Source organism: Oncorhynchus keta, unplaced genomic scaffold, assembly GCF_023373465.1.
Source record: "Oncorhynchus keta strain PuntledgeMale-10-30-2019 unplaced genomic scaffold, Oket_V2 Un_scaffold_1952_pilon_pilon, whole genome shotgun sequence".
In the NCBI taxonomy this organism is placed as follows: domain Eukaryota; kingdom Metazoa; phylum Chordata; class Actinopteri; order Salmoniformes; family Salmonidae; genus Oncorhynchus; species Oncorhynchus keta.
The window spans coordinates 172,948-199,415 of record NW_026290848.1 but is presented as its reverse complement, the minus strand read 5'-3'; the positions used below and the strand labels follow the sequence as shown (position 1 = coordinate 199,415).

General features: G+C 43.8%; 1 protein-coding gene across 1 annotated transcript; it reads left to right on the top strand.

Moving 5' to 3' along the window:
• The first annotated feature begins 8,035 nt into the window (after positions 1-8,035).
• On the top strand, positions 8,036-13,538 carry LOC118388022 (retinal homeobox protein Rx3-like). The gene is made up of 3 exons (XM_035776880.2): positions 8,036-8,452; positions 8,635-8,864; positions 10,751-13,538. The coding sequence occupies exons 1-3, from the start codon at positions 8,197-8,199 to the stop codon at positions 11,216-11,218; spliced, it is 954 nt and encodes a 317-aa protein (XP_035632773.1). The 5' UTR covers positions 8,036-8,196; the 3' UTR covers positions 11,219-13,538.
• The last annotated feature ends 12,930 nt before the right edge of the window (positions 13,539-26,468 follow it).

The following is a 26,468-nucleotide window of genomic DNA, read 5'->3' as shown; positions in this document are numbered from 1 at the left end:
TCCAGGAAGTGTGATTTTTTTTAATGTGGGTAGTTTTCAATTGAATGCCTATTGAGTTTCTAATGTTTAGGACCCAGATTGCAGTTCTTATGGCTTCCACTAGATGTCAACAGTCTTTAGACCATTGTTTCAGGCTTGTTTTCTGAAAAATGAAGAAGAACGAGACCTTTCTGTCAGTGGACTGAGGAAGCATGCAGTGCTGGTTTCAACGCGTGACCGAGTGTGCTCCCTTCGTTGTTTTTCCTTTCTATTGAATACGCTATTGTCCGGTTGAAATATGATCAATTATTTAGACAATTGACAACCTGAGGATTAACTATAAACATCGTTTGACATTTTTCAACAACTTTACCGGTACTATTAGGATGTATTCGTCTGCATGTTTTGACTGCCTTTGAGCCAGTGGATTACTGAACACAACGCGCCAACAAAACTGATTTTTTTGTGATCTGAAGAGGGACTTTATCGAACAAAACAAACGTTTATTGTGGAGCTGGGAATCTTGTGACTGCAACCAGATGAAGACCTTCAAAGGTAAGTGATTCATTTATCGCTATTTCTGACTTTCGTGACTCCTCTACTTGGTTGGAAAAAGTTTGTATGCTTTTGTAAGCGGGGCGCTGTCCTCAGATAATCGCATGGTATGCTTTCGCCGTAAAGCCTTTTTGAAATCTGACAAAGCGGCTGGATTAAAAAGATGTATAACACTTGTATTTTTTGAATGTTTATTATGACTATTTCTGTATTTCGAATTTGGCGCTAATCAGTTTCACCGGATGTTGTCGAAGTGGGTTGCTAGTGGAACGCCTGCGCCAGAGAGGTTAACCTCTTGCAACCGCTGTGTCAGATTTCAAAAAAACTTTATGGAAAAAGCACACCATTAAATAATCTGAGACAGCGCTCAGACACAAAAACAAGCCATACAGGTATCCGCCATGTTGTGGAGTCAACAGAAGTCATAAATAAGGTGCACCTGTATAGCATTATAAATAGCATTATAAATATTCACTTACCTTTGATGATCTTCATCAGAATGCACTCCCAGGAATCCCAGTTCCACCACAAATGTTTGTTTTGTTCGATAAAGTCAAACGGTGTATAGAATCGATCTTTAGGATGTTTTTAACATACATCTTCAATAATGTTCCAACTGGAGAATTCCTTTGTCTTTGGAAATGCAATGGAACACAGGTCGCTCTCACGTGGGCGTGCTTGATCAGCTCATGCTACAAACCTCAGATTTCCCACTTCCTGGTTGGATTTTTTTCTCAGGTTTATGCCTGCCATATGAGTTGTGTTATACTCAGACATCATTCAAACAGTTGTAGAAACTTCAGTGTGTTTTCTATCCAAATATACTAATAATATGCATATTCTAGCTTTTAGGCCTGAGTAGCAGGCGGTTTACTCTGGGCACCTTTTATACAAGCTACTCAATACTGCCCCCCAGTCCCAAAGAAGTTAAACAGCATGATAATTATACAGGTGGACCTTGTGCAGGGGACAATAAAAGGCCACTCTAAAATGTGTAGTTTTGTCACACAACACAATACCACAGATGTCTCAAGTTTTGAGGGAGTGTGCAATTGGCATGCTGACTGCAGGGATGTCCACCAGAGCTGTATGCCTCAGAACTGAATGTTAATTTCTCTACCATAAACTTCCTCCAACATCGTTTTAGAGAATTTGGCGGTACGACCAACCGGCCTCACAACTGCAGACCACATGTAACCACGTCAGCCCAGGACCTCTACATCTGCCTTCATCACCTGCGGGATAGTCTGAGACCAGCCAGCAGGACAGCTGATAAAACTGAGGAGTATTTATGTCTGTAATAAAGCCCTTTTTGTGGGAGAAAACTCATTCTGACTGGCTGGGCCTGGCTCCCCAGTGCCCCTATGCCATCCTATGCCCACCCATGGCTGCGCCCCTACCCAGTCATGTGAAATTCATAGATTAGGGCCTAACGAATTCATTTATTTGACTGATTTCTTTATTTGAGCAGTAACTCAGTAAAATCTTTGAAATTGTTGCATGTTGCGTTTATATTTTTGTTCAGTATAATTGGAGATTATTTAGCAACTATTGTTAGGTGCTACTTAAGCCGGTTGAAGAAACCCTCAATGTTGTGAATTTCAAGTGAGTCTAATGTTCACAATGCCATGGATTGGGAATTTGGTGGTTAAAGATTAGCAGTTAATAGGATCAAGGTTGATGAGGTGGTTGTCCCATCGCATCAGGTTAACTAAATGTCTCAGACTCTCTTAAATGATTTAGATTGGACTCCGTTAGTTACAAAACTAGACAGGAATCCACAGAATGGTGGAGTGACATTTTACGGTATTATAAAAATCACATAGCTGATGTTTTCTCGGACAAAATGCCATTGTGAAAGATCATCAATTTTAGTGATAGGGGGCAGTATTTAGAATTTTGGATGACTGAGGTGTCCAAAGTAAACTGCCTGTTACTCAGGCCCAGAAGCTAGGATATGCATATGTAACAGAATAACTTTAGACCGTCCCCTCGCCCATGCCCGGGCGCGAACCAGGGACCCTCTGCACACATCAACAACAGTCACCCACGAAGCATCGTTACCCATCGCTCCACAAAAGCCACGGCCCTTGCAGAGCAAGGGGAACTACTACTTCAAGGTCTCAGAGCAAGTGACGAAACCGATTGAAACGCTATTTAGCGCGCACCACTAACTAAGCTAGCCGTTTCACATCCGTTACACTCACCCCCCTTTTGACCTTCCTCCTTTTTTTCGCAGCAACCAGTAATCCGGGTCAACAGCATCAATGTAACAGAATAACTTTACGTCCGTCCCCTCGCCCATACCCGGGCACGAACCAGGGACCCTCAGGACACATCGACAACAGTCACCCTCGAAGCATCGTTACCCATCGCTCCACAAACACCGCGGCCCTTGCAGAGCAAGGGGAACTACTACTTCAAGGTTTCAGAGCAAGTGACGTAACCGATTGAAACACTATTTAGCGCGCACCGCTAACTAAGCTAGCCGTTTCACATCCGTTACACATATGCATGGTAGTATTGGATATAAAACACTCTAAAATGATGTCTGTATAACACATAGCATAACACATTTGGCAGGCGAAAACGCGAGGACCAATTTGTTTTCTGTTGACCTACCAGCCAATTCCAAGGTTAAACTATTGAAACCAAAGACTTCCGCCTCCCAAAGTGCAGTTCCTATGACTTCCACTAGATGTAAAAAAAAATGTATACATGGTTTCTGGCTTGAATTCTGAAAAAAACAATGAGGAATAGTTGTTTATCCTCAGGAAGTTCCATGGCAAAATTTGTCTTATTGTGCGCGTGACCGAGGGCGCGCGCTGCGTTCGATTCCTTTCCTATTGAAAATAGTTTGCTCCGTATGAAATATTATCGTTTATTTAGATATTAGAGTACCTAAATGAATTAGAAACATTGTTTGATTTGTTTGGATAAAATTTACTGGTAAGTTTTGGAACTCCTATGTCTGCATTCTGAACGGGTGGATTACTGAACTCAATGACGCCTACTAAACGGACTATTTGGGATATAAAGAAGGAATTTATCGAACAAAACGACCATTCATTGTGTTCCTGGGACTCTTGTGATTGCGAGGAAGATCTTCAAAGGTAAGTGTCAGGACCCGGTTACGAACCCGGGTCTCCGGAGTGAGAAACAGTCACTTAACCAACTGAGCCACGAATAATCGGCAGAACCCAGAAGATGAGGCAGACACAGCAGTACTTGAGACGGTGTATTTAATTAAGTAAAAAGTGAAGTTCTTCAGGAAAACATGTAACTCCACAACCTCAAAAGGAATTCCACAAGAACAAAGGTAATCCTCCAAGACAAAAAGGTAAATCCACAAGGTGGAAGGTAAAGCATAAAAAGCCTCAAAAGATACTCAAAAATAAATAAATAAATAAGAACAAAAAAACAGAATTCCACAAGAGAGTCTACCGGGATCAACAAGAGTTCACAGAGTACTAGGGCTGGGTGCTAACATACAAACACAGAGCAAAGAACTGAGGAAAACTAAGGGTTTAAATACAATCAGGGGAAACGATGCACAGGTGCAAATAATAATGGGGATCAAGGGAAAACAAAAGGTCAAAAGGCACAATGGGGGCATCTAGTGACCAAAAACCGGAACAACCCTGGCCAAATCCTGACAGTAAGTCACTTATTTTATTGCTATTTGGGATTTTGTGACGCCTGTGCTTGTTTGGATAATGTGCTGTTGTGGGGCTCTGACCTCAGATAATTGAATTCTGTGCTTTTGCCGTAAAGCCTTTTTGAAATCTGACGATGCGCTTAGATTGCCAAGATTCTGTGCTAAAGAATCATGTTTGACACTTGTATAATCATGAAGATTTAATATTACGTGTTCTGTATTTTGAAATGGCGCTCTGCAATTTCACCGGATGTTGTCGAGGTGGGTCGCTAGCGGGACCCCTGTGCCAGAAAGGTTAAATGGTAAACATGTTTTTTTGTTTAGCTAGGTGATGGGTTAAACTGCCGATTCTTTGAATAATTTTTGCTTTGCAACTGTATTTTTTTCTATTATCTCATGTATTTTTTCATCAGACAGAGCAATGTCAAAGGCAAAGGCACAACAATGTACCCATCCCCTAAACTGAGAACAATAGACCCATTGATCTTTCTTCCAGTTATTGAATTCAGTTAAAATGCATGACATGAATTGACTAAATGGAGTTGAATGAAGTTGCACCCAGCCCTGGATATTGTAACTCATATTGTGAACTACAAATATGCTAATGAGTCAAGAGCCAAAGAACCCTTTTTATATCCAATATCCATCCGTAAATTAAAAAGATACCAAATCTAAAAAGATAGAAACTAAAAGATAGATTTGTGTTATAACCGTTGTGTTTGAAATTACCAGCTTCATTGTGATTACAGATGTAGGATCTTAATTTGATCACCCTGTTGCAGGAGAACTTTCCTGCAATGCAGGATATTAAAAACGTGTAGCGTATTTGAGGTTTAAAAAAGGCTTCTGAAGGTTGTAACTTCCATTTTCAAAATTCAGACTTAATTTCCCTTTATGAAAAATATATCAACATCTACAAAAATGTTGACTACTTATAACCCACATTTCCTGTTGCTGCAGGATAATTTTCCTGCTGTAGCAAACCACCTCAATTGAGGATCCTATAGCTGTACTATAGTTCTCAACATACCACATCCAGCTCTGCTTCCTTGTGCAGTGCCTATTGGACCAATGGCCAACAGAGGATAATGTCACTTTCAGCAATTGGGAAATGCTAAATCGTTATAAGGATTTTACTCCTTTTGAGTAAAAAGAAAGTAATCCCTTTTAAGCAACATGTGGGCCAGGGATTACCAACTTGCTGTCAATCTTTGTTTAGTGTTAATTACACATATCCTCCTCAATATTGAGGAAGTTAAGAAATGTTTCCAATCATTTGCACCTCAATGGCAGGCCTGGGCTCCACTCGGGTTTGTATGGTTAACCTCTCACATAATAAGGTTGTGTACTGTATAAGCCTAAAATGTAACAATGTAACTAGATGTGAACTAGGACATTTAACATGGTTACTTAATGGGGCATAAGCCATAGTATCTTTGTTTGCTTACAGATAATAGGATACAACAGGCTTATAGGCCAACTCAACTCATTCAACACATTCAACCCAACTTGAAGTAGGTCCAATTATTGAGACTGGATTAGGCCTTAAATGGAGAACAGCTATGCCTAGAGTTGTTTATAGCTGTTACTAGTCACCTACTATAATAACTTTGCTTAGTTTAACTAATTTTGTAAAATAATTATTGAATGTTTGTAGACTGTAAAGTCAAATATATTATATATTTATATATATATATTCAAATCAAATTATGGGGAATGTTTTTTTTGGCTCATTACTTATTTATTTGGCCTTCACAGAACAAGTGGCATAGTTAAGACACATCTAAAAAATGAATACATTTAATGACAACTAAAGAGTTTTGAATTAAATATTTAATCATGAATATGTAAACTACCTCTCTGAGAAAGTTTGTAAGCTGCCAAAAGGCCTATCAATAACCATTTAACAATTTTATATGTACAGTTGAAGTTGGAGGTTTACATACACCTTAGCCAAATACATTTAAACTTTTACAAAATTCCTGACATTTAATCCTAGTATAAATATCCTCTTAGGTCAGTTTTGATCACCACTTAATTTACTAATGTGAAATGTCAGAATAATATTAGAGAGAATTATTTATTTCAGCTTTTCTTTCTTTCATCACATTCCCAGTGGGTCAGAAGTTTACATACACTCAATTAGTATTTGGTAGCATTGCCTTTAAATTGTTTAACTTGGGTCAATGTTTCGTGTAGCCTTCCACAAGCTTCCCACAATAATTGGGGTGAATTTTGTCCCATTCCTCCTGACAGCTGGTCAGGTTTGTTGGCCTCCTTGCTCGCACAAGCTTTTTCAGTTCTGCCCACAAATGTTCTATAGGATTGAGGTCAGGGCTTTGTGATGTTCACTCCAACCTTGACTCTGTTGTCCTTAAACCATTTTGCCACAACTTTGGAAGTATGCTTGGGGTCAATGTCCATTTGAAGACCCAATTGAGACCAAACTTTAATTTCCTAACTGATGTCTTGAGATGCTGCTTCAATATATTCACATACATTTCCTCCTCATGATGCCATCTATTTTGTGAAGTGCACCAGTCCCTCCTGCAGCAAAGCACCCCCACAACTTGATGCTGCCACCCCCGTGCTTCACTGTTGGGATGGTGTTCATCAGCTTGCAAGCCTCCCCCTTTTTCCCCCAAACATAACAATGGTCATTATGGCCAAACAGTTATTTTATGTTTCATCAGACCAGAGGGCATTTCTCCAAAAAGTCTCATCTTTATCCCCATGTCTGGCTTTTCTATGGTGGTTTTTGAGCAGTGGCTTCTTCTTTGCTGAACAGCCTTTCTGGTTATGTTGATATAGGACTCATTTTACTGTGGATATAGATACTTTTGGTACCTGTTTCCTCCAGCATCTTCACAAGGTCCTTTGCTGATGTTCTGGGATTGATTTGCACTTTTCGCACCAAAGTACGTTCATCTCTATGAGACAGAACACGTCTCCTACCTGAGCAGTATAATGACTGCATGGTCCCATGGTGTTTATACTTGCGTACTATTGTTTGTACAGATGAACGTGGCACCTTTAGGCGTTTGGAAATTGATCCCAAGGATGAACCAGACTTGTGGAGGTCTACATTTTTTTTCCTGAGGACTTGGCTGATTTTATTTTTATTTTCTCATGATGTCAAGCAAGGAGGCACTGAATTTGAAGGTAGGCCTTGAAATACATCCACAGGTACACCTCCAATTGACTCAAATGATGTCCATTGGCCTATCAGAAGCTTCTAAATCCATTACATCATTAGATGGAATTTTCCAAGCTGTTTTAATTAAGGCAGAGTCTATTTAGTGTATGTAAACTTCTGGAATTGTGATACTGTGATTTATAATTATGATTTTGTTCTGACACCTTAAACCATACTCTTCTACCCCACCAGCTAATTTTACAGGCCACCATAAGCATGTTGCATCCCAAATGACACCCTATCACCTACATGGAGGGAATAGGGATTTGCCATTTGGGATGTAGCACATGACATCTGGAGATGGAGGGAAAGATGGTTTTAAGATTTATGTAAGGGGGTTTATAAACCAACACTGACTGACTGACAAGCACAGCAGAATACTTGTCTTGGGGAGGAGTTAGAGTAGTCTAGCTCTGCATTGCTGCATTGGTTCAATGAGGACAATGTAGTTACCCCCAAACCGCAGGGCTGGGTCAAATCGAACGTAACATTCTTCTTTTGACATGTCTAGTGGAGAGGTGGGAACTGTCACATGGACTGAGGGACACGGGGGTCTTACCGGGGGGACTACTTTATAAACCCCAGAAGATACAGCCTCCTCTATATGACAAGACCTCTCAGTAGAGTGTCAGCTAGGTGGCCTCTACTCAGTAGCGATGCATGCCTTACACAGATTTGTTAGTCAACAGTCTGTGTTTCATTCTATTTCAACATTTTTGTTATTCATTCTTAAATATAACTTTCTCGGGAGTTTAAATGTATTTTTCAGTGTCATTTCAATTTAGTTTGAGAATATTTTATACATCAAATGTGGCTTCTTGGTTCAACTCCCGAAGTCATGGAAGAGCGCCTGTCGCCTTCTGCACGTTTTGTCCGAAGCCCCTGGAATAACCATAATCAAGCCGCAACGAGGGTTCACAGTATTGAAGCAATATTGAGATTTAAAGACGAAAATATGTTTCATCAATCTGTGTCCTACAATGAATCAGGAAAACCTGCTGAGCCGAGAGGAAATGGAATTATGTCATCCCCGAAGAAAGAACTCAACCCAAAATGTTTTGACAGTAAGTAACATTGGCAATATTTTTTTAATTGATTCAAAATATATTCAAAATGTTATTTATAGTTATTTATTCCATGTTTAGGCCTACATATGTGTACCAGTAACCATTCAAATTAGAGTAAAAGGTTGGCAAATATAGCTCAGAAGTTCATAAATTGATCCAGCCTACAATATATTTTTCAGGTGTCTGCTGCAGCAGTTCGGGGGCCTCTGTCAGTTCTGACTTACCTAAAAGGGAGGATAAATTGCACGTTGATGAGAACCCAAAGAAGAAACACCGGCGTAATAGGACCACGTTCACCACCTTTCAGCTGCACGAGCTGGAGAGAGCGTTCGAAAAGTCGCACTATCCTGACGTCTACAGCAGAGAGGAGATCGCGCTCAAAGTTCATCTTCCGGAGGTCCGAGTACAGGTACATTATGAGCAAGCAACTGAGTCCGTTGTTGAAAATGTGTATGAAGTTCGACTCGAGGTCTATCAATGAATGTTTCGAGCATTTACTCAACATAAGTTCTTGTCTTATCCTATGTGTGACACATTTAACAAAAGTTGTGTGTCTGAGTCTTATCAATAAAGTTTAAATAAAATGTGGTTCCTGAAATAATCATCGTCTTTAGTTGAATATTCATCTTTTTAATTTACAACCTTAGGCTAATGTCAGGACCACTAAAATATGTTATTGCAATTTATATTAGGCCTAACTTCTTCACTATTAAGTAAATTGTCACATACGATATTTAATGATAATAGCCCTTTTTTTTTTTTACATAAATGTTGACACTAAGTCAATGCTGAGACCAAGGTCTCTTTTCTAGCTGAGCCAAAATACACACCAAAATACAATATACACAATAAAATACACAGTATTATACACAACAGTACACCAAAAGCTAAACACAATCATAATAAAACAGATACATTCTTCTGTAAAAAGTTCCCTTAATCTTTTGAAATGCTCGAGAGACACCAATTCCTCCATTTTGAAGTGTACTGTCTATCATTCCACACATAAGATGCAAGGCTGATTTCTCCTAACTCTCTAGACTCCGAATGAGTTTCCAGAGTTAACCAACCATGTGAATGGGTTTGATGCATTTTAAATCTTAACAGTGATGTTAGTGAAGTCGAGAGTTTGTGGCGCAGGGCTTTATATAATTATTGTTACCTATTTTTTTAACCTTTATTTTAGGACAAATTCTTATTTTCAATGACGGCCTAGGAACAGTGGGTTAACTGCCTGTTCAGGGGCAGAACGACAGATTTGTACCTTGTCAGCTCAGGGATTCGAACTTACAACCTTTCGGTTACTAGTCAAACACTCTAACCACTAGGCTACCCTGCCTCCCCAATTATATAGAAGTTTCAAGCCTTTGAAACCGTTTCAAGCCTTTGAAATGATCATCAATAAGATTCTATATTCAAACGATTAATTGAGTCTACTAAGCCATTAATGATGTTAAGTAAATAATCATGTATTTTATCTGCAAGATCTCATTGAGTTCAAGACCTGTCTATATACTTACAATATAATGATATTATTTAGATAATTAAAGTTATTCTAATGATGTATCATTATGTTTAAGACATTTCATTTGTAACAGTATCATAGTTGATCATGTATTACACAAAGGTTGACAGTTATCATTCATATATTCAAATAGTAGATATCTTCCCATTTAAAGATATGACATATTTTCAAATAGCCTGCCAAAGCAAAGTTTTACAATAGACTGTTGTTGTGCTAATATCTGGAGAGATAGGCAATTGAGTTTCTTTGACACAGCAACGTTTTATTAAGTTGACAAACAGTACATTTTGGCAAAGAGGTTGAACTAAGTAGAGACGTTTTCTGATTAAGCTTTCTTTCATCTGCCTTTCAGCAGTGTTATCATTGTTAGGGTTAAATCATGTGCAGATGTAGGAACTTCATTCCATCACTATGTTGCAGGAGAACTTTCCTGCTCTGCAGGAAATGTAAAACTTGTAATGTATATTTGAAGTTTAATAAGCCTTCTGAACTTCAGACTTGATTTTCCCTTAAGAAAAATATATCAACCCTACATAAATGACAGTTATATTATAATCCATATAATAATTCATTCTTCCTGTTGCTACAGGATAAATTTCCTGCTGTAGCAAACTGGCTCAAATTAAGATCCTACATCTGTATGGTATTTCAATATTTTACTGATATGGTCAAAGTGCCCCTGAATCTTGTTTCTGTGTATAATTGCCCCAGTTCTCATAATATTGAATTACAGAACGTCTTAAAAGAATGTTGTGATGATTCCATCCCAGGTGTGGTTCCAGAACCGTCGGGCCAAGTGGCGTCGCCAGGAGAAGCTGGAAGTGAGCTCCATCAAGCTCCAGGACACTTCCTCCTTCCTGTCCTTCAGCCGCTCCTCCTCCCAGTCTCTGGGCTCCGGGCTACAGCTGGAGCCATGGCTCAGCACTCCCACCACCACTGCCACCCCTCTGCCTTCCCTTTCCGGCTTCATCACCAGCCCATCTCAGGGCCTCCAAAGAACCTCCAGCTACACTCCTCCACCCTTTCTCAACTCCCCCAGTTTCGGGCATATTGGTTCTCTGTGTCCTCCTCCGCCGCCCCCGTACCAGTGCTCAGCGTCTGGGTACGTGGACAAGTTAACTATGGAGGAGTTGGATCCTCGTAATTCTAGTATTGTGTCTCTGAGGATGAAGGCTAAGGAGCATATTCAGTCTATTGGAAAACATGGTGAGGATGGATGCTGGCTTGCATCCCTCTGAGGCAATGCAAAGACTAAAGACTTCAACGGAATGTATTGTTGCTGCATTATAGACATTAAAGTCCAATGTGCTAGAGGACTCTTCCCCACAAGATGATGAACATAGTTTTTTTAATCTTCTTCAATGGTTTACATTATCATCCCAGTCAGTGTTTTATGTGCATTCTCAGTATATTCAAGTTTTATAATGTACTTTCCTCATCAATGAAATGCTTGCATTCACCAAGACACATCTGGTTTACTCTGGTCTACTTTTATGTTCTGACTTAGGAAATGTACACTTTTCCTACTTACCTTGTGCAGGTGTGTAAAGGTATCCAAATAAGGTTCGGTTGACGAGGTGAAGTGAACATCTGTGCTTGCATACTCCCTTAAAGGGACACTTTGGGATTTTGGCAATGAAGCCTTTTAACTACTTCCCCAGAATCAGATGAACTCATGGATACCATTTTTATGTCTCTGCACCCTGTTTGAAGGAAGTTAGAGGTAGTCTATGGTATCTACTAGCATGCTAGCAGTATTACTGTTTGTTCCTCTTGAGACGCCATATCCAGTACACTTCATCAAAATAGTCCAAATTAAGATTATGATAGCTCAAGAAATGTTTAATTAATTTGGACATTTTTGCCAGGGAGGTTTTAGTCGCAGATTTTGGTGCAGTATTTCTCAAGTGAAAAACTTTGCATGAAGACTAGTCATCTGTTGTTGAATGCCAACAAACACTTAATTGAAGAATCCCTAAGAATCCCTAAAGTGTGCTCGAACAGGCTGGGGGAAAAAACTGACGAACACAGCCAAACACCAAAACAAACAAAAACCTCACAAAATGTTGTCATAATATATGCAGTCACTGTTTAGAACTGGGAAGTATAAAATCATCTTAACAGGCTTTGCAGATGAGGTTACCTTGCGTGCGTTGAATACATTTAATTCAACCGCTGAAAACCCTCCCACTTGCTGGCCAACAGATTTTCGGGTGAAATATTTATTCAATAGCCATCCCTTTAAATTTGGTGTACCTTTTAATGATAATCTTCTCAACAGACTCACTAGAACATATTGATGGGTTGGTTGTTTAGCAACAAAACCGACCCATGCACAATTATGGGGTAAAACAGACTGGCTTAGATTGTTGACAACATGTAAATTATATTTAATCTCCAATGTTTATTGAAAACATGAATAAAGTTGCACAATAATTTTTTTTGACATGTTAGCATAGCATAGCATAAACGTGACAGTCAAACGCCTCATAACAACACATGGTTTTTGGGAAGTTCTCAGCTAACCTGTCTATGGAGAGAATGTTTCAGAATGTTAGGGACCAATGGAAAAAAGCCTTGTAAATACATGCATTTTTCTTTCCTTTTCAGCACCAATTGGTAGATAAAAAAATACTCTGATCCTGTATATTATTTAGGGTTAGCAAAGTACTTATACATTATTTTTTTTTACCTACCAACTAGATAGGTTCTGCTCTGCTATCAGTGCATACAGGTTTCCAACTCCTGCAAATGATGAAGCCATAGACCTACAATTAAAATTCTGAATAATGATACAGATATGTCTACTTCACTTGTGGAAAACAGGCCGAAATACCTGTCATATGTTGACATTCTTTTCAGTTTGCTGAAATATGACTGGTTTCACATTTGTCTCCTAACGATCATAAAATAAAATGGATCTAAAACAACTGTCATTTATATTTACAATCCTCTTGTCCTAACTAATGACTAATTTTCCTAGGTCTTATTAATAGCTCTTATCAATTTTTGAATTACAGTGCATAGAGATTTGGTGTTATTTCTACATATAATTATCGTTTTTTTTAAAGTGGTGGAATTATGAGCAAATTAAGTCGAGGTCTGACTACGGAATATCTGTAGACACACCTCTGTCTCACCTCAGCATGATATTCTCATCCACGGGATCAGAATATGCTTAAAGAATATGCTTAAAATTATGTTCCATTTAGGCACTCTTCATTCGGGGTCAGAATTTCCCCTCTTACTGAATGAAGGATGCCACTGAAGAGAAAGTGAAAATGTTCCAATGTAAAATTGCCTGCAACCTGGTTTCTATGTTGACATTTGCATCCGTATTTTAACAATGATCTTCTGTTATGTATATGTACTTCTGCTAAGACAATCACATCCCAGGATGAATCAATGTATTTATTATTGTTTCCAAGCCCTTGTCTAGATACCTTTCTTTCAGTGTTCTTCCAGTTTGTGCAGCTGACTTTACAGATGTTCATGACCAATTGTCCATTTGTTGTTTATCTCCATACGTTAATGATTTTATGGAAATAAAACTGCATAGTTACATCAACACTTATCCCTTATTTCATGAATTGTCATATGTCCTATGATATATGCATGTATTGTGTTGTTGCATACACGTTATGTGTCATAGCTTCACCATGCACATTTCTTATTCATGTGGAGGACTCTTCATAATCAGTTTTCAGTCAACATTTGGTTTGGAGAGAAAAAGAGACGTGTATATATTTCTTACAATGGAATATTCTTTTTTGAAGACGATTGCTTTTGCAGAATGCTTTCAACTTTTTAGAAAACAAGTGGTTTTGTATTCACACTTATTGCTAATTTAAATCTCAAGTCTCAGAGCAGAGCTGAACAAGTGAACATGGTGTCCGGTTCCCTCTAGTGGACAGTGTTGTGAAGAAGGAGAAACGTATCGTTCAACATTTTTGAGTTCCAGCTTTATTTTCTTCAGAAAGCTGTCTACTACACCTTTCTTCAAATTAAGCAATGTATTATTTAGTCTACTTTCAAAACTGGGTGGTTTTTTTTGGGGGGGGTCCCCAATGGCATTGGGAATAAGAGATTTGAAAGTCTAGGTTTCAGATCAAATATATCATCAATTACTGTTTCAAAAGGAATAATAATAATAAATCAAAAATCTTCGATCTTTTACTCGAAACATGTGTATATTCCCATCGGAACACAGCCATTTAAAAGTGCAGGGCTTATGCAACGTGCCATCTTTATTTTCTGTCTTTCTGTCAGGAATGATATAACTATGAGAAGAAGAACGCTGAAGTCTCTATCTATCCACTGATGTACATATATCCTCTGTCTGATTCCAAGTTCGTCCACTAGATAGTAGTAGGAGATCACGATGTGATCTGTTGTCACTGTCTGTCTGTGCTTCTCCTTGTCCTCCTCTGTTGTCACTGTCTGTCTGTGCTTCTCCTTGTCCTCCTCTGTTGTCACTGTCTGTCTGTGCTTCTCCTTGTCCTCCTCTATTACCACTGTCTGTCTGTGCTTCTCCTTGTCCTCTGTTGTCACGGTCTGTCTGTGCTTCTCCTTGTCCTCCTCTGTAACTGTCCGTCTGTGCTTCTCCTTGTCCTCTGTTGTCACTGTCTGTCTGTGCTTCTCCTTGTCCTCCTGTTTTCACTGTCTGTCTGTGCTTCTCCTTGTCCTCCTCTTTTTTCACTGTCTGTCTGTGCCTCTCCTTGTCCTCCTCTGTTGTCACTGTCTGTCTGTGCCTCTCCCTGTCCTCCTCTTTTTTTACTGTCTGTCTGTGCTTCTCCTTGTCCTCCTCTGTTTTCACTGTCTGTCTGTGCTTCTCCTTGTCCTCCTCTGTTGTCACTGTCTGTCTGTACTTCTCCTTGTCCTCCTCTGTTGTCACTGTCTGTCTGTGCTTCATCGTGTTCTCCTCTGTTTTCACTGTCTGTCTGTGCTTCTCCTTGTCCTCCTCTTTTCACTGTCTTTCTGTGCTTCTCCTTGTCCTACTCTGTTGTCACTGTCTGTCTGTGCTTCTCCTTGTCCTCCTCTGTTGTCACTGTCTGTCTGTGCTTCTCCTTGTCCTCCTCTGTTGTCACTGTCTGTTTGTGCTTCATCGTGTTCTCCTCTGTTTTCACTGTCTGTCTGTGCTTCTCCTTGTCCTCCTCTGTTGTCACTGTCTGTCTGTGCTTCTCCTTGTCCTCCTGTTGTCACTGTCTGTCTGTGCTTCTCCTTGTCCTCCTCTGTTGTCACTGTCTGTCTGTTCTTCTCCTTGTCCTCCTCTGTTGTCACTGTCTGTCTGTGCTTCTCCTTGTCCTCCTCTGTTGTCACTGTCTGTCTGTGCTTCTCCTTGTCCTCCTCTGTTGTTACTGTCTGTCTGTGCTTCATCGTGTTCTCCTCTGTTTTCACTGTCTGTCTGTGCTTCTCCTTGTCCTCCTCTGTTGTCACTGTCTGTCTGTGCTTCTCCTTGTCCTCCTCTGTTTTCACTGTCTGTCTGTGCTTCTCCTTGTCCTCCTCTATTACCACTGTCTGTCTGTGCTTCTCCTTGTCCTCTGTTGTCACTGTCTGTCTGTGCTTCTCCTTGTCCTCCTCTGTTGTCACTGTCTGTCTGTGCTTCTCCTTGTCCTCCTCTGTTGTCACGGTCTGTCTGTGCTTCTCCTTGTCCTCCTCTGTAACTGTCCGTCTGTGCTTCTCCTTGTCCTCCTCTGTTGTCACTGTCTGTCTGTGCTTCTCCTTGTCCTCCTCTGTTTTCACTGTCTGTCTGTGCTTCTCCTTGTCCTCCTCTATTACCACTGTCTGTCTGTGCTTCTCCTTGTCCTCTGTTGTCACTGTCTGTCTGTGCTTCTCCTTGTCCTCCTCTGTTGTCACTGTCTGTCTGTGCTTCTCCTTGTCCTCCTCTGTTGTCACTGTCTGTCTGTGCTTCTCCTTGTCCTCCTCTGTTGTCACTGTCTGTCTGTGCTTCTCCTTGTCCTCCTCTGTTGTCACTGTCTGTCTGTGCTTCTCCTTGTCCTCCTCTGTTGTCACTGTCTGTCTGTGCTTCTCCTTGTCCTCCTCTGTTGTCACTCTCTTTCTGTACTTCTCCTTGTCCTCCTCTGTTGTCACTGTCTGTTTGTGCTTCATCGTGTTCTCCTCTGTTTTCACTGTCTGTCTGTGCTTCTCCTTGTCCTCCTCTGTTACCACTGTCTGTCTGTGCTTCTCCTTGTCCTCTGTTGTTACTGTCTGTCTGTGCTTCATCGTGTTCTCCTCTGTTTTCACTGTCTGTCTGTGCTTCTCCTTGTCCTCCTCTGTTGTCACTCTTTCTGTACTTCTCCTTGTCCTCCTCTGTTGTCACTGTATGTTTGTGCTTCATCGTGTTCTCCTCTGTTTTCACTGTCTGTCTGTGCTTCTCCTTTGTCCTCCTCTGTTGTCACTGTCTGTCTGTGCTTCTCCTTGTCCTCCTCTGTTGTCACTGTCTGTCTGTGCTTCTCCTTGTCCTCCTCTGTTGTCACTGTCTGTCTGTTCTTCTCCTTGTCCTCCTCTGTTGTCACTGTCTGTCTGTGCTTCTCCTTGTCCTCCTCTGTTGTCACTGTCTGTCTGTGCTTCTCCTTGTCCTCCTCTGTTATTACTGTCTGTCTGTGCCTCTCCTTGTCCTCCTCTGTTGTCACTGTCTGTCTGTGCCTTCTCTGTCCTCCTCTTTTTTTACTGTCTGTCTGTGCTTCTCCTTGTCCTCCTCTGTTTTCACTGTCTGTCTGTGCTTCTCCGTGTCCTCCTCTGTTGTCACTGTCTGTCTGTGCTTCTCCTTGTCCTCCTCTGTTGTCACTGTCTGTCTGTGCTTCTCCTTGTCCTCCTCTGTTGTCACTGTCTGTCTGTGCTTCTCCTTGTCCTCCTCTGTTGTCACTGTCTGTCTGTGCTTCTCCTTGTCCTCCTCTGATGTCACTGTCTGTCTGTGCTTCTCCTTGTCCTCCTCTGTTGTCACTGTCTGTTTGTGCTTCATCGTGTTCTCCTCTGTTTTCACTATCTGTCTGTGCTTCTCCTTGTCCTCCTCTGTTGTCACTGTCTGTCTGTTCTTCTCCTTGTCCTCCTCTGTTGTCACTGTCTGTCTGTGCTTCTCCTTGTCCTCCTCTGTTGTCACTCTTTCTGTACTTCTCCTTGTCCTCCTCTGTTGTCACTGTCTGTTTGTGCTTCATCGTGTTCTCCTCTGTTTTCACTGTCTGTCTGTACTTCTCCTTGTCCTCCTCTGTTGTCACTGTCTGTCTGTTCTTCTCCTTGTCCTCCTCTGTTGTCACTGTCTGTCTGTGCTTCTCCTTGTCCTCCTCTGTTGTCACTGTCTGTCTGTTCTTCTCCTTGTCCTCCTCTGTTGTCACTGTCTGTCTGTGCTTCTCCTTGTCCTCCTCTGTTGTCACTGTCTGTCTGTGCTGCTTCTCCTTGTCCTCCTCTGTTTTCACTGTCTGTCTGTGCTTCATCTGTCTGTCTGTTTTCACTGTCTGTCTGTGCTTCTCCTTGTCCTCCTCTGTTGTCACTGTCTGTCTGTGCTTCTCCTTGTCCTCCTCTGTTGTCACTGTCTGTTTGTGCTTCATCGTATTCTCCTCTGTTTTCACTGTCTGTCTGTGCTTCTCCTTGTCCTCCTCTGTTGTCACTGTCTGTCTGTGCTTCTCCTTGTCCTCCTGTTGTCACTGTCTGTCTGTGCTTCTCCTTGTCCTCCTCTGTTGTCACTGTCTGTCTGTTCTTCTCCTTGTCCTCCTCTGTTGTCACTGTCTGTCTGTGCTTCTCCTTGTCCTCCTCTGTTGTCACTGTCTGTCTGTGCTTCTCCTTGTCCTCCTCTGTTGTTACTGTCTGTCTGTGCTTCATCGTGTTCTCCTCTGTTTTCACTGTCTGTCTGTGCTTCTCCTTGTCCTCCTGTTGTCACTGTCTGTCTGTGCTTCTCCTTGTCCTCCTCTGTTGTCACTGTCTGTCTGTTCGTCTCCTTGTCCTCCTCTGTTGTCACTGTCTGTCTGTGCTTCTCCTTGTCCTCCTCTGTTGTCACTGTCTGTCTGTGCTTCTCCTTGTCCTCCTCTGTTGTTACTGTCTGTCTGTGCTTCATCCTGTTCTCCTCTGTTGTCATTGTCTGTCTGTGCTTCTCCTTGTCCTCCTCTGTTTTCACTGTCTGTCTGTGCTTCTCCTTGTCCTCCTCTATTACCACTGTCTGTCTGTGCTTCTCCTTGTCCTCTGTTGTCACTGTCTGTCTGTGCTTCTCCTTGTCCTCCTCTGTTGTCACTGTCTGTCTGTGCTTCTCCTTGTCCTCCTCTGTTGTCACTGTCTGTCTGTGCTTCTCCTTGTCCTCCTCTGTAACTGTCCGTCTGTGCTTCTCCTTGTCCTCCTCTGTTGTCACTGTCTGTCTGTGCTTCTCCTTGTCCTCCTCTGTTTTCACTGTCTGTCTGTGCTTCTCCTTGTCCTCCTCTATTACCACTGTCTGTCTGTGCTTCTCCTTGTCCTCTGTTGTCACTGTCTGTCTGTGCCTCTCCTTGTCCTCCTCTGTTGTCACTGTCTGTCTGTGCTTCTCCTTGTCCTCCTCTGTTGTCACTGTCTGTCTGTGCTTCTCCTTGTCCTCCTCTGTTGTCACTGTCTGTCTGTGCTTCTCCTTGTCCTCCTCTGTTGTCACTGTCTGTCTGTGCTTCTCCTTGTCCTCCTCTGTTGTCACTGTCTGTCTGTGCTTCTCCTTGTCCTCCTCTGTTGTCACTGTCTGTCTGTGCTTCTCCTTGTCCTCCTCTGTTGTCACTGTCTGTCTGTGCTTCTCCTTGTCCTCCTCTGTTGTCACTGTCTGTCTGTACTTCTCCTTGTCCTCCTCTGTTGTCACTGTCTGTCTGTTCTTCTCCTTGTCCTCCTCTGTTGTCACTGTCTGTCTGTGCTTCTCCTTGTCCTCCTCTGTTGTCACTGTCTGTCTGTTCTTCTCCTTGTCCTCCTCTGTTGTCACTGTCTGTCTGTGCTTCTCCTTGTCCTCCTCTGTTGTCACTGTCTGTCTGTGCTTCTCCTTGTCCTCCTCTGTTTTCACTGTCTGTCTGTGCTTCATCGTGTTCTCCTCTGTTTTCACTGTCTGTCTGTGCTTCTCCTTGTCCTCCTCTGTTGTCACTGTCTGTCTGTGCCTCTCCTTGTCCTCCTCTGTTGTCACTGTCTGTTTGTGCTTCATCGTATTCTCCTCTGTTTTCACTGTCTGTCTGTGCTTCTCCTTGTCCTCCTCTGTTGTCACTGTCTGTCTGTGCTTCTCCTTGTCCTCCTGTTGTCACTGTCTGTCTGTGCTTCTCCTTGTCCTCCTCTGTTGTCACTGTCTGTCTGTTCTCTCCTTGTCCTCCTCTGTTGTCACTGTCTGTCTGTGCTTCTCCTTGTCCTCCTCTGTTGTCACTGTCTGTCTGTGCTTCTCCTTGTCCTCCTCTGTTGTTACTGTCTGTCTGTGCTTCATCGTGTTCTCCTCTGTTTTCACTGTCTGTCTGTGCTTCTCCTTGTCCTCCTGTTGTCACTGTCTGTCTGTGCTTCTCCTTGTCCTCCTCTGTTGTCACTGTCTGTCTGTGCGTCTCCTTGTCCTCCTCTGTTGTCACTGTCTGTCTGTGCTTCTCCTTGTCCTCCTCTGTTGTCACTGTCTGTCTGTGCTTCTCCTTGTCCTCCTCTGTTGTTACTGTCTGTCTGTGCTTCATCGTGTTCTCCTCTGTTGTCATTGTCTGTCTGTGCTTCTCCTTGTCCTCCTCTGTTTTCACTGTCTGTCTGTGCTTCTCCTTGTCCTCCTCTCCACTGTCTGTCTGTGCCTCCTTGTCCTCTGTTGTCACTGTCTGTCTGTACTTCTCCTTGTCCTCCTCTGTTGTCACTGTCTGTCTGTGCTTCTCCTTGTCCTCCTCTGTTGTCACGGTCTGTCTGTGCTTCTCCTTGTCCTCCTCTGTAACTGTCCGTCTGTGCTTCTCCTTGTCATCCTCTGTTGTCACTGTCTGTCTGTGCTTCTCCTTGTCCTCCTCTGTTTTCACTGTCTGTCTGTGCTTCTCCTTGTCCTCCTCTATTACCACTGTCTGTCTGTGCTTCTCCTTGTCCTCCTCTGTTGTCACTGTCTGTCTGTGCCTCTCCTTGTCCTCCTCTGTTGTCACTGTCTGTCTGTGCTTCTCCTTGTCCTCCTCTGTTGTCACTGTCTGTCTGTTCTTCTACTTGTCCTCCTCTGTTGTCACTGTCTGTCTATGCTTCATCGTGTTCTCCTCTGTTTTCACTGTCTGTCTGTGCTTCTCCTTGTCCTCCTCTTTTTTCACTGTCTGTCTGTGCTTCTCCTTGTCCTCCTCTGTTGTCACTCTTTCTGTACTTCTCCTTGTCCTCTGTTGTCACTGTATGTTTGTGCTTCATCGTGTTCTCCTCTGTTTTCACTGTCTGTCTGTGCTTCTCCTTGTCCTCCTCTGTTGTCACTGTCTGTCTGTGCTTCTCCTTGTCCTCCTCTGTTTTCACTGTCTGTCTGTGCTTCTCCTTGTCCTCCTCTATTACCACTGTCTACTGTGCTTCTCCTTGTCCTCCTCTGTTGTTACTGTCTGTCTGTGCTTCATCGTGTTCTCCTCTGTTTTCACTGTCTGTCTGTGCTTCTCCTTGTCCTCCTCTGTTGTCACTCTTTCTGTACTTCTCCTTGTCCTCCTCTGTTGTCACTGTCTGTTTGTGCTTCATCGTGTTCTCCTCTGTTTTCACTGTCTGTCTGTGCTTCTCCTTGTCCTCCTCTGTTGTCACTGTCTGTCTGTGCTTCTCCTTGTCCTCCTCTGTTGTCACTGTCTGTCTGTGCTTCTCCTTGTCCTCCTCTGTTGTCACTGTCTGTCTGTTCTTCTCCTTGTCCTCCTCTGTTGTCACTGTCTGTCTGTGCTTCTCCTTGTCCTCCTCTGTTGTCACTGTCTGTCTGTGCTTCTCCTTGTCCTCCTCTGTTGTCACTGTCTGTCTGTGCTTCTCCTTGTCCTCCTCTGTTGTCACTGTCTGTCTGTGCTTCTCCTTGTCCTCCTCTGTTGTCACTGTCTGTCTGTGCTTCTCCTTGTCCTCCTCTGTTGTCACTGTCTGTCTGTGCTTCTCCTTGTCCTCCTCTGTTGTCACTGTCTGTCTGTGCTTCTCCTTGTCCTCCTCTGTTGTCACTGTCTGTCTGTGCTTCTCCTTGTCCTCCTCTGTTGTCACTGTCTGTTTGTGCTTCATCGTGTTCTCCTCTGTTTTCACTGTCTGTCTGTGCTTCTCCTTGTCCTCCTCTGTTGTCACTGTCTGTCTGTGCTTCTCCTTGTCCTCCTGTTGTCACTGTCTGTCTGTGCTTCTCCTTGTCCTCCTCTGTTGTCACTGTCTGTCTGTTCTTCTCCTTGTCCTCCTCTGTTGTCACTGTCTGTCTGTGCTTCTCCTTGTCCTCCTCTGTTGTCACTGTCTGTCTGTGCTTCTCCTTGTCCTCCTCTGTTGTTACTGTCTGTCTGTGCTTCATCGTGTTCTCCTCTGTTTTCACTGTCTGTCTGTGCTTCTCCTTGTCCTCCTCTGTTGTCACTGTCTGTCTGTGCTTCTCCTTGTCCTCCTCTGTTTTCACTGTCTGTCTGTGCTTCTCCTTGTCCTCCTCTATTACCACTGTCTGTCTGTGCTTCTCCTTGTCCTCTGTTGTCACTGTCTGTCTGTGCTTCTCCTTGTCCTCCTCTGTTGTCACTGTCTGTCTGTGCTTCTCCTTGTCCTCCTCTGTTGTCACGGTCTGTCTGTGCTTCTCCTTGTCCTCCTCTGTAACTGTCCGTCTGTGCTTCTCCTTGTCCTCCTCTGTTGTCACTGTCTGTCTGTGCTTCTCCTTGTCCTCCTCTGTTTTCACTGTCTGTCTGTGCTTCTCCTTGTCCTCCTCTATTACCACTGTCTGTCTGTGCTTCTCCTTGTCCTCTGTTGTCACTGTCTGTCTGTGCTTCTCCTTGTCCTCCTCTGTTGTCACTGTCTGTCTGTGCTTCTCCTTGTCCTCCTCTGTTGTCACTGTCTGTCTGTGCTTCTCCTTGTCCTCCTCTGTTGTCACTGTCTGTCTGTGCTTCTCCTTGTCCTCCTCTGTTGTCACTGTCTGTCTGTGCTTCTCCTTGTCCTCCTCTGTTGTCACTGTCTGTCTGTGCTTCTCCTTGTCCTCCTCTGTTGTCACTCTCTTTCTGTACTTCTCCTTGTCCTCCTCTGTTGTCACTGTCTGTTTGTGCTTCATCGTGTTCTCCTCTGTTTTCACTGTCTGTCTGTGCTTCTCCTTGTCCTCCTCTGTTGTCACTGTCTGTCTGTGCTTCTCCTTGTCCTCCTCTGTTGTCACTGTCTGTCTGTGCTTCTCCTTGTCCTCCTCTGTTGTCACTGTCTGTTTGTGCTTCATCGTGTTCTCCTCTGTTTTCACTGTCTGTCTGTGCTTCTCCTTGTCCTCCTCTGTTGTCACTGTCTGTCTGTGCTTCTCCTTGTCCTCCTCTGTTGTCACTGTCTGTCTGTGCTTCTCCTTGTCCTCCTCTGTTGTCACTGTCTGTTTGTGCTTCATCGTGTTCTCCTCTGTTTTCACTGTCTGTCTGTGCTTCTCCTTGTCCTCCTCTGTTGTCACTGTCTGTCTGTGCTTCTCCTTGTCCTCCTCTGTTGTCACTGTCTGTCTGTGCTTCTCCTTGTCCTCCTCTGTTGTCACTGTCTGTCTGTTCTTCTCCTTGTCCTCCTCTGTTGTCACTGTCTGTCTGTGCTTCTCCTTGTCCTCCTCTGTTGTCACTGTCTGTCTGTGCTTCTCCTTGTCCTCCTCTGTTTTCACTGTCTGTCTGTGCTTCTCCTTGTCCTCCTCTGTTTTCACTGTCTGTCTGTGCTTCTCCTTGTCCTCCTCTGTTGTCACTGTCTGTCTGTGCTTCTCCTTGTCCTCCTCTGTTGTCACTGTCTGTCTGTGCTTCATCTCCTCTGTCTGTCTGTCTGTGCTTCTCCTTGTCCTCCTCTGTTGTCACTGTCTGTCTGTGCTTCTCCTTGTCCTCCTGTTGTCACTGTCTGTCTGTGCTTCTCCTTGTCCTCCTCTGTTGTCACTGTCTGTCTGTTCACTCCTTGTCCTCCTCTGTTGTCACTGTCTGTCTGTGCTTCTCCTTGTCCTCCTCTGTTGTCACTGTCTGTCTGTGCTTCTCCTTGTCCTCCTCTGTTGTTACTGTCTGTCTGTGCTTCATCCTGTTCTCCTCCGTTTTCACTGTCTGTCTGTGCTTCTCCTTGTCCTCCTCTGTTGTCACTGTCTGTCTGTGCTTCTCCTTGTCCTCCTCTGTTTTCACTGTCTGTCTGTGCTTCTCCTTGTCCTCCTCTGTTACCACTGTCTGTCTGTGCTTCTCCTTGTCCTCTGTTGTCACTGTCTGTCTGTGCTTCTCCTTGTCCTCCTCTGTTGTCACTGTCTGTCTGTGCTTCTCCTTGTCCTCCTCTGTTGTCACGGTCTGTCTGTGTTCTCCTTGTCCTCCTCTGTAACTGTCCGTCTGTGCTTCTCCTTGTCCTCCTCTGTTGTCACTGTCTGTCTGTGCTTCTCCTTGTCCTCCTCTGTTTTCACTGTCTGTCTGTGCTTCTCCTTGTCCTCCTCTATTACCACTGTCTGTCTGTGCTTCTCCTTGTCCTCTGTTGTCACTGTCTGTCTGTGCTTCTCCTTGTCCTCCTCTGTTGTCACTGTCTGTCTGTGCTTCTCCTTGTCCTCCTCTGTTGTCACTGTCTGTCTGTGCTTCTCCTTGTCCTCCTCTGTTGTCACTGTCTGTCTGTGCTTCTCCTTGTCCTCCTCTGTTGTCACTGTCTGTCTGTGCTTCTCCTTGTCCTCCTCTGTTGTCACTGTCTGTCTGTGCTTCTCCTTGTCCTCCTCTGTTGTCACTCTCTTTCTGTCTTCTCCTTGTCCTCCTCTGTTGTCACTGTCTGTTTGTGCTTCATCGTGTTCTCCTCTGTTTTCACTGTCTGTCTGTGCTTCTCCTTGTCCTCCTCTGTTACCACTGTCTGTCTGTGCTTCTCCTTGTCCTCTGTTGTTACTGTCTGTCTGTGCTTCATCGTGTTCTCCTCTGTTTTCACTGTCTGTCTGTGCTTCTCCTTGTCCTCCTCTGTTGTCACTCTTTCTGTGTTCTCCTTGTCCTCCTCTGTTGTCACTGTCTGTCTGTGCTTCTCCTGTCCTCCTCTGTTTTCACTGTCTGTCTGTGCTTCTCCTTGTCCTCCTCTGTTGTCACTGTCTGTCTGTGCTTCTCCTTGTCCTCCTCTGTTGTCACTGTCTGTCTGTGCTTCTCCTTGTCCTCCTCTGTTGTCACTGTCTGTCTGTGCTTCTCCTTGTCCTCCTCTGTTGTCACTGTCTGTCTGTGCTTCTCCTTGTCCTCCTCTGTTGTCACTGTCTGTCTGTGCTTCTCCTTGTCCTCCTCTTTTTTCACTGTCTGTCTGTGCCTCTCCTTGTCCTCCTCTGTTGTCACTGTCTGTCTGTGCCTCTCCCTGTCCTCCTCTTTTTTTACTGTCTGTCTGTGCTTCTCCTTGTCCTCCTCTGTTTTCACTGTCTGTCTGTGCTTCTCCTTGTCCTCCTCTGTTGTCACTGTCTGTCTGTGCTTCTCCTTGTCCTCCTCTGTTGTCACTGTCTGTCTGTGCTTCTCCTTGTCCTCCTCTGTTGTCACTGTCTGTCTGTGCTTCTCCTTGTCCTCCTCTGTTGTCACTGTCTGTCTGTGCTTCTCCTTGTCCTCCTCTGTTGTCACTGTCTGTCTGTGCTTCTCCTTGTCCTCCTCTGTTGTCACTGTCTGTCTGTGCTTCATCGTGTTCTCCTCTGTTTTCACTGTCTGTCTGTGCTTCTCCTTGTCCTCCTCTGTTGTCACTGTCTGTCTGTGCTTCTCCTTGTCCTCCTCTGTTGTCACTGTCTGTCTGTGCTTCTCCTTGTCCTCCTCTGTTGTCACTGTATGTTTGTGCTTCATCGTGTTCTCCTCTGTTTTCACTGTCTGTCTGTGCTTCTCCTTGTCCTCCTCTGTTGTCACTGTCTGTCTGTGCTTCTCCTTGTCCTCCTCTGTTGTCACTGTCTGTCTGTGCTTCTCCTTGTCCTCCTCTGTTGTCACTGTCTGTCTGTGCTTCTCCTTGTCCTCCTCTGTTGTCACTGTCTGTCTGTGCTTCTCCTTGTCCTCCTCTGTTGTCACTGTCTGTCTGTGCTTCTCCTTGTCCTCCTCTGTTGTCACTGTCTGTCTGTGCTTCATCGTGTTCTCCTCTGTTTTCACTGTCTGTCTGTGCTTCTCCTTGTCCTCCTCTGTTGTCACTGTCTGTCTGTGCTTCTCCTTGTCCTCCTCTGTTGTCACTGTCTGTTTGTGCTTCATCGTGTTCTCCTCTGTTTTCACTGTCTGTCTGTGCTTCTCCTTGTCCTCCTCTGTTGTCACTGTCTGTCTGTGCTTCTCCTTGTCCTCCTCTGTTGTCACTGTCTGTCTGTGCTTCTCCTTGTCCTCCTCTGTTGTCACTGTCTGTCTGTGCTTCTCCTTGTCCTCCTCTGTTGTCACTGTCTGTCTGTGCTTCTCCTTGTCCTCCTCTGTTGTCACTGTCTGTCTGTGCTTCTCCTTGTCCTCCTCTGTTGTTACTGTCTGTCTGTGCTTCATCGTGTTCTCCTCTGTTTTCACTGTCTGTCTGTGCTTCTCCTTGTCCTCCTGTTGTCACTGTCTGTCTGTGCTTCTCCTTGTCCTCCTCTGTTGTCACTGTCTGTCTGTGCTTCTCCTTGTCCTCCTCTGTTGTCACTGTCTGTCTGTGCTTCTCCTTGTCCTCCTCTGTTGTCACTGTCTGTCTGTGCTTCTCCTTGTCCTCCTCTGTTGTTACTGTCTGTCTGTGCTTCTCCTGTCCTCCTCTGTTGTCACTGTCTGTCTGTGCTTCTCCTTGTCCTCCTCTGTTTTCACTGTCTGTCTGTGCTTCTCCTTGTCCTCCTCTCCCACTGTCTGTCTGTGCTTCTCCTTGTCCTCTGTTGTCACTGTCTGTCTGTGCTTCTCCTTGTCCTCCTCTGTTGTCACTGTCTGTCTGTGCTTCTCCTTGTCCTCCTCTGTTGTCACGGTCTGTCTGTGCTTCTCCTTGTCCTCCTCTGTAACTGTCCGTCTGTGCTTCTCCTTGTCCTCCTCTGTTGTCACTGTCTGTCTGTGCTTCTCCTTGTCCTCCTCTGTTTTCACTGTCTGTCTGTGCTTCTCCTTGTCCTCCTCTCTTACCACTGTCTGTCTGTGCTTCTCCTTGTCCTCTGTTGTCACTGTCTGTCTGTGCTTCTCCTTGTCCTCCTCTTTTTTCACTGTCTCTCTGTGCTTCTCCTTGTCCTCCTCTGTTGTCACTGTCTGTCTGTGCTTCTCCTTGTCCTCCTCTGTTGTCACTGTCTGTCTGTGCTTCTCCTTGTCCTCCTCTGTTGTCACTGTCTGTCTGTGCTTCTCCTTGTCCTCCTCTGTTGTCACTGTCTGTCTGTGCTTCTCCTTGTCCTCCTCTGTTGTCACTGTCTGTCTGTGCTTCTCCTTGTCCTCCTCTGTTGTCACTGTCTGTTTGTGCTTCATCGTGTTCTCCTCTGTTTTCACTGTCTGTCTGTGCTTCTCCTTGTCCTCCTCTGTTGTCACTGTCTGTCTG

What these genes read in the sequence shown, in the direction of transcription:
- LOC118388022 (XM_035776880.2), top strand. Translation starts at nt 8,197, where the DNA reads ATGTGGCTTCTTGGTTCAACTCCCGAAGTCATGGAAGAGCGCCTGTCG. An exon ending in CAACCCAAAATGTTTTGACA is followed by an intron (nt 8,453 to 8,634) that starts GTAAGTAACATT and finishes TATATTTTTCAG; the next exon opens with GTGTCTGCTGCAGCAGTTCG. An exon ending in TTCCGGAGGTCCGAGTACAG is followed by an intron (nt 8,865 to 10,750) that starts GTACATTATGAG and finishes ATTCCATCCCAG; the next exon opens with GTGTGGTTCCAGAACCGTCG.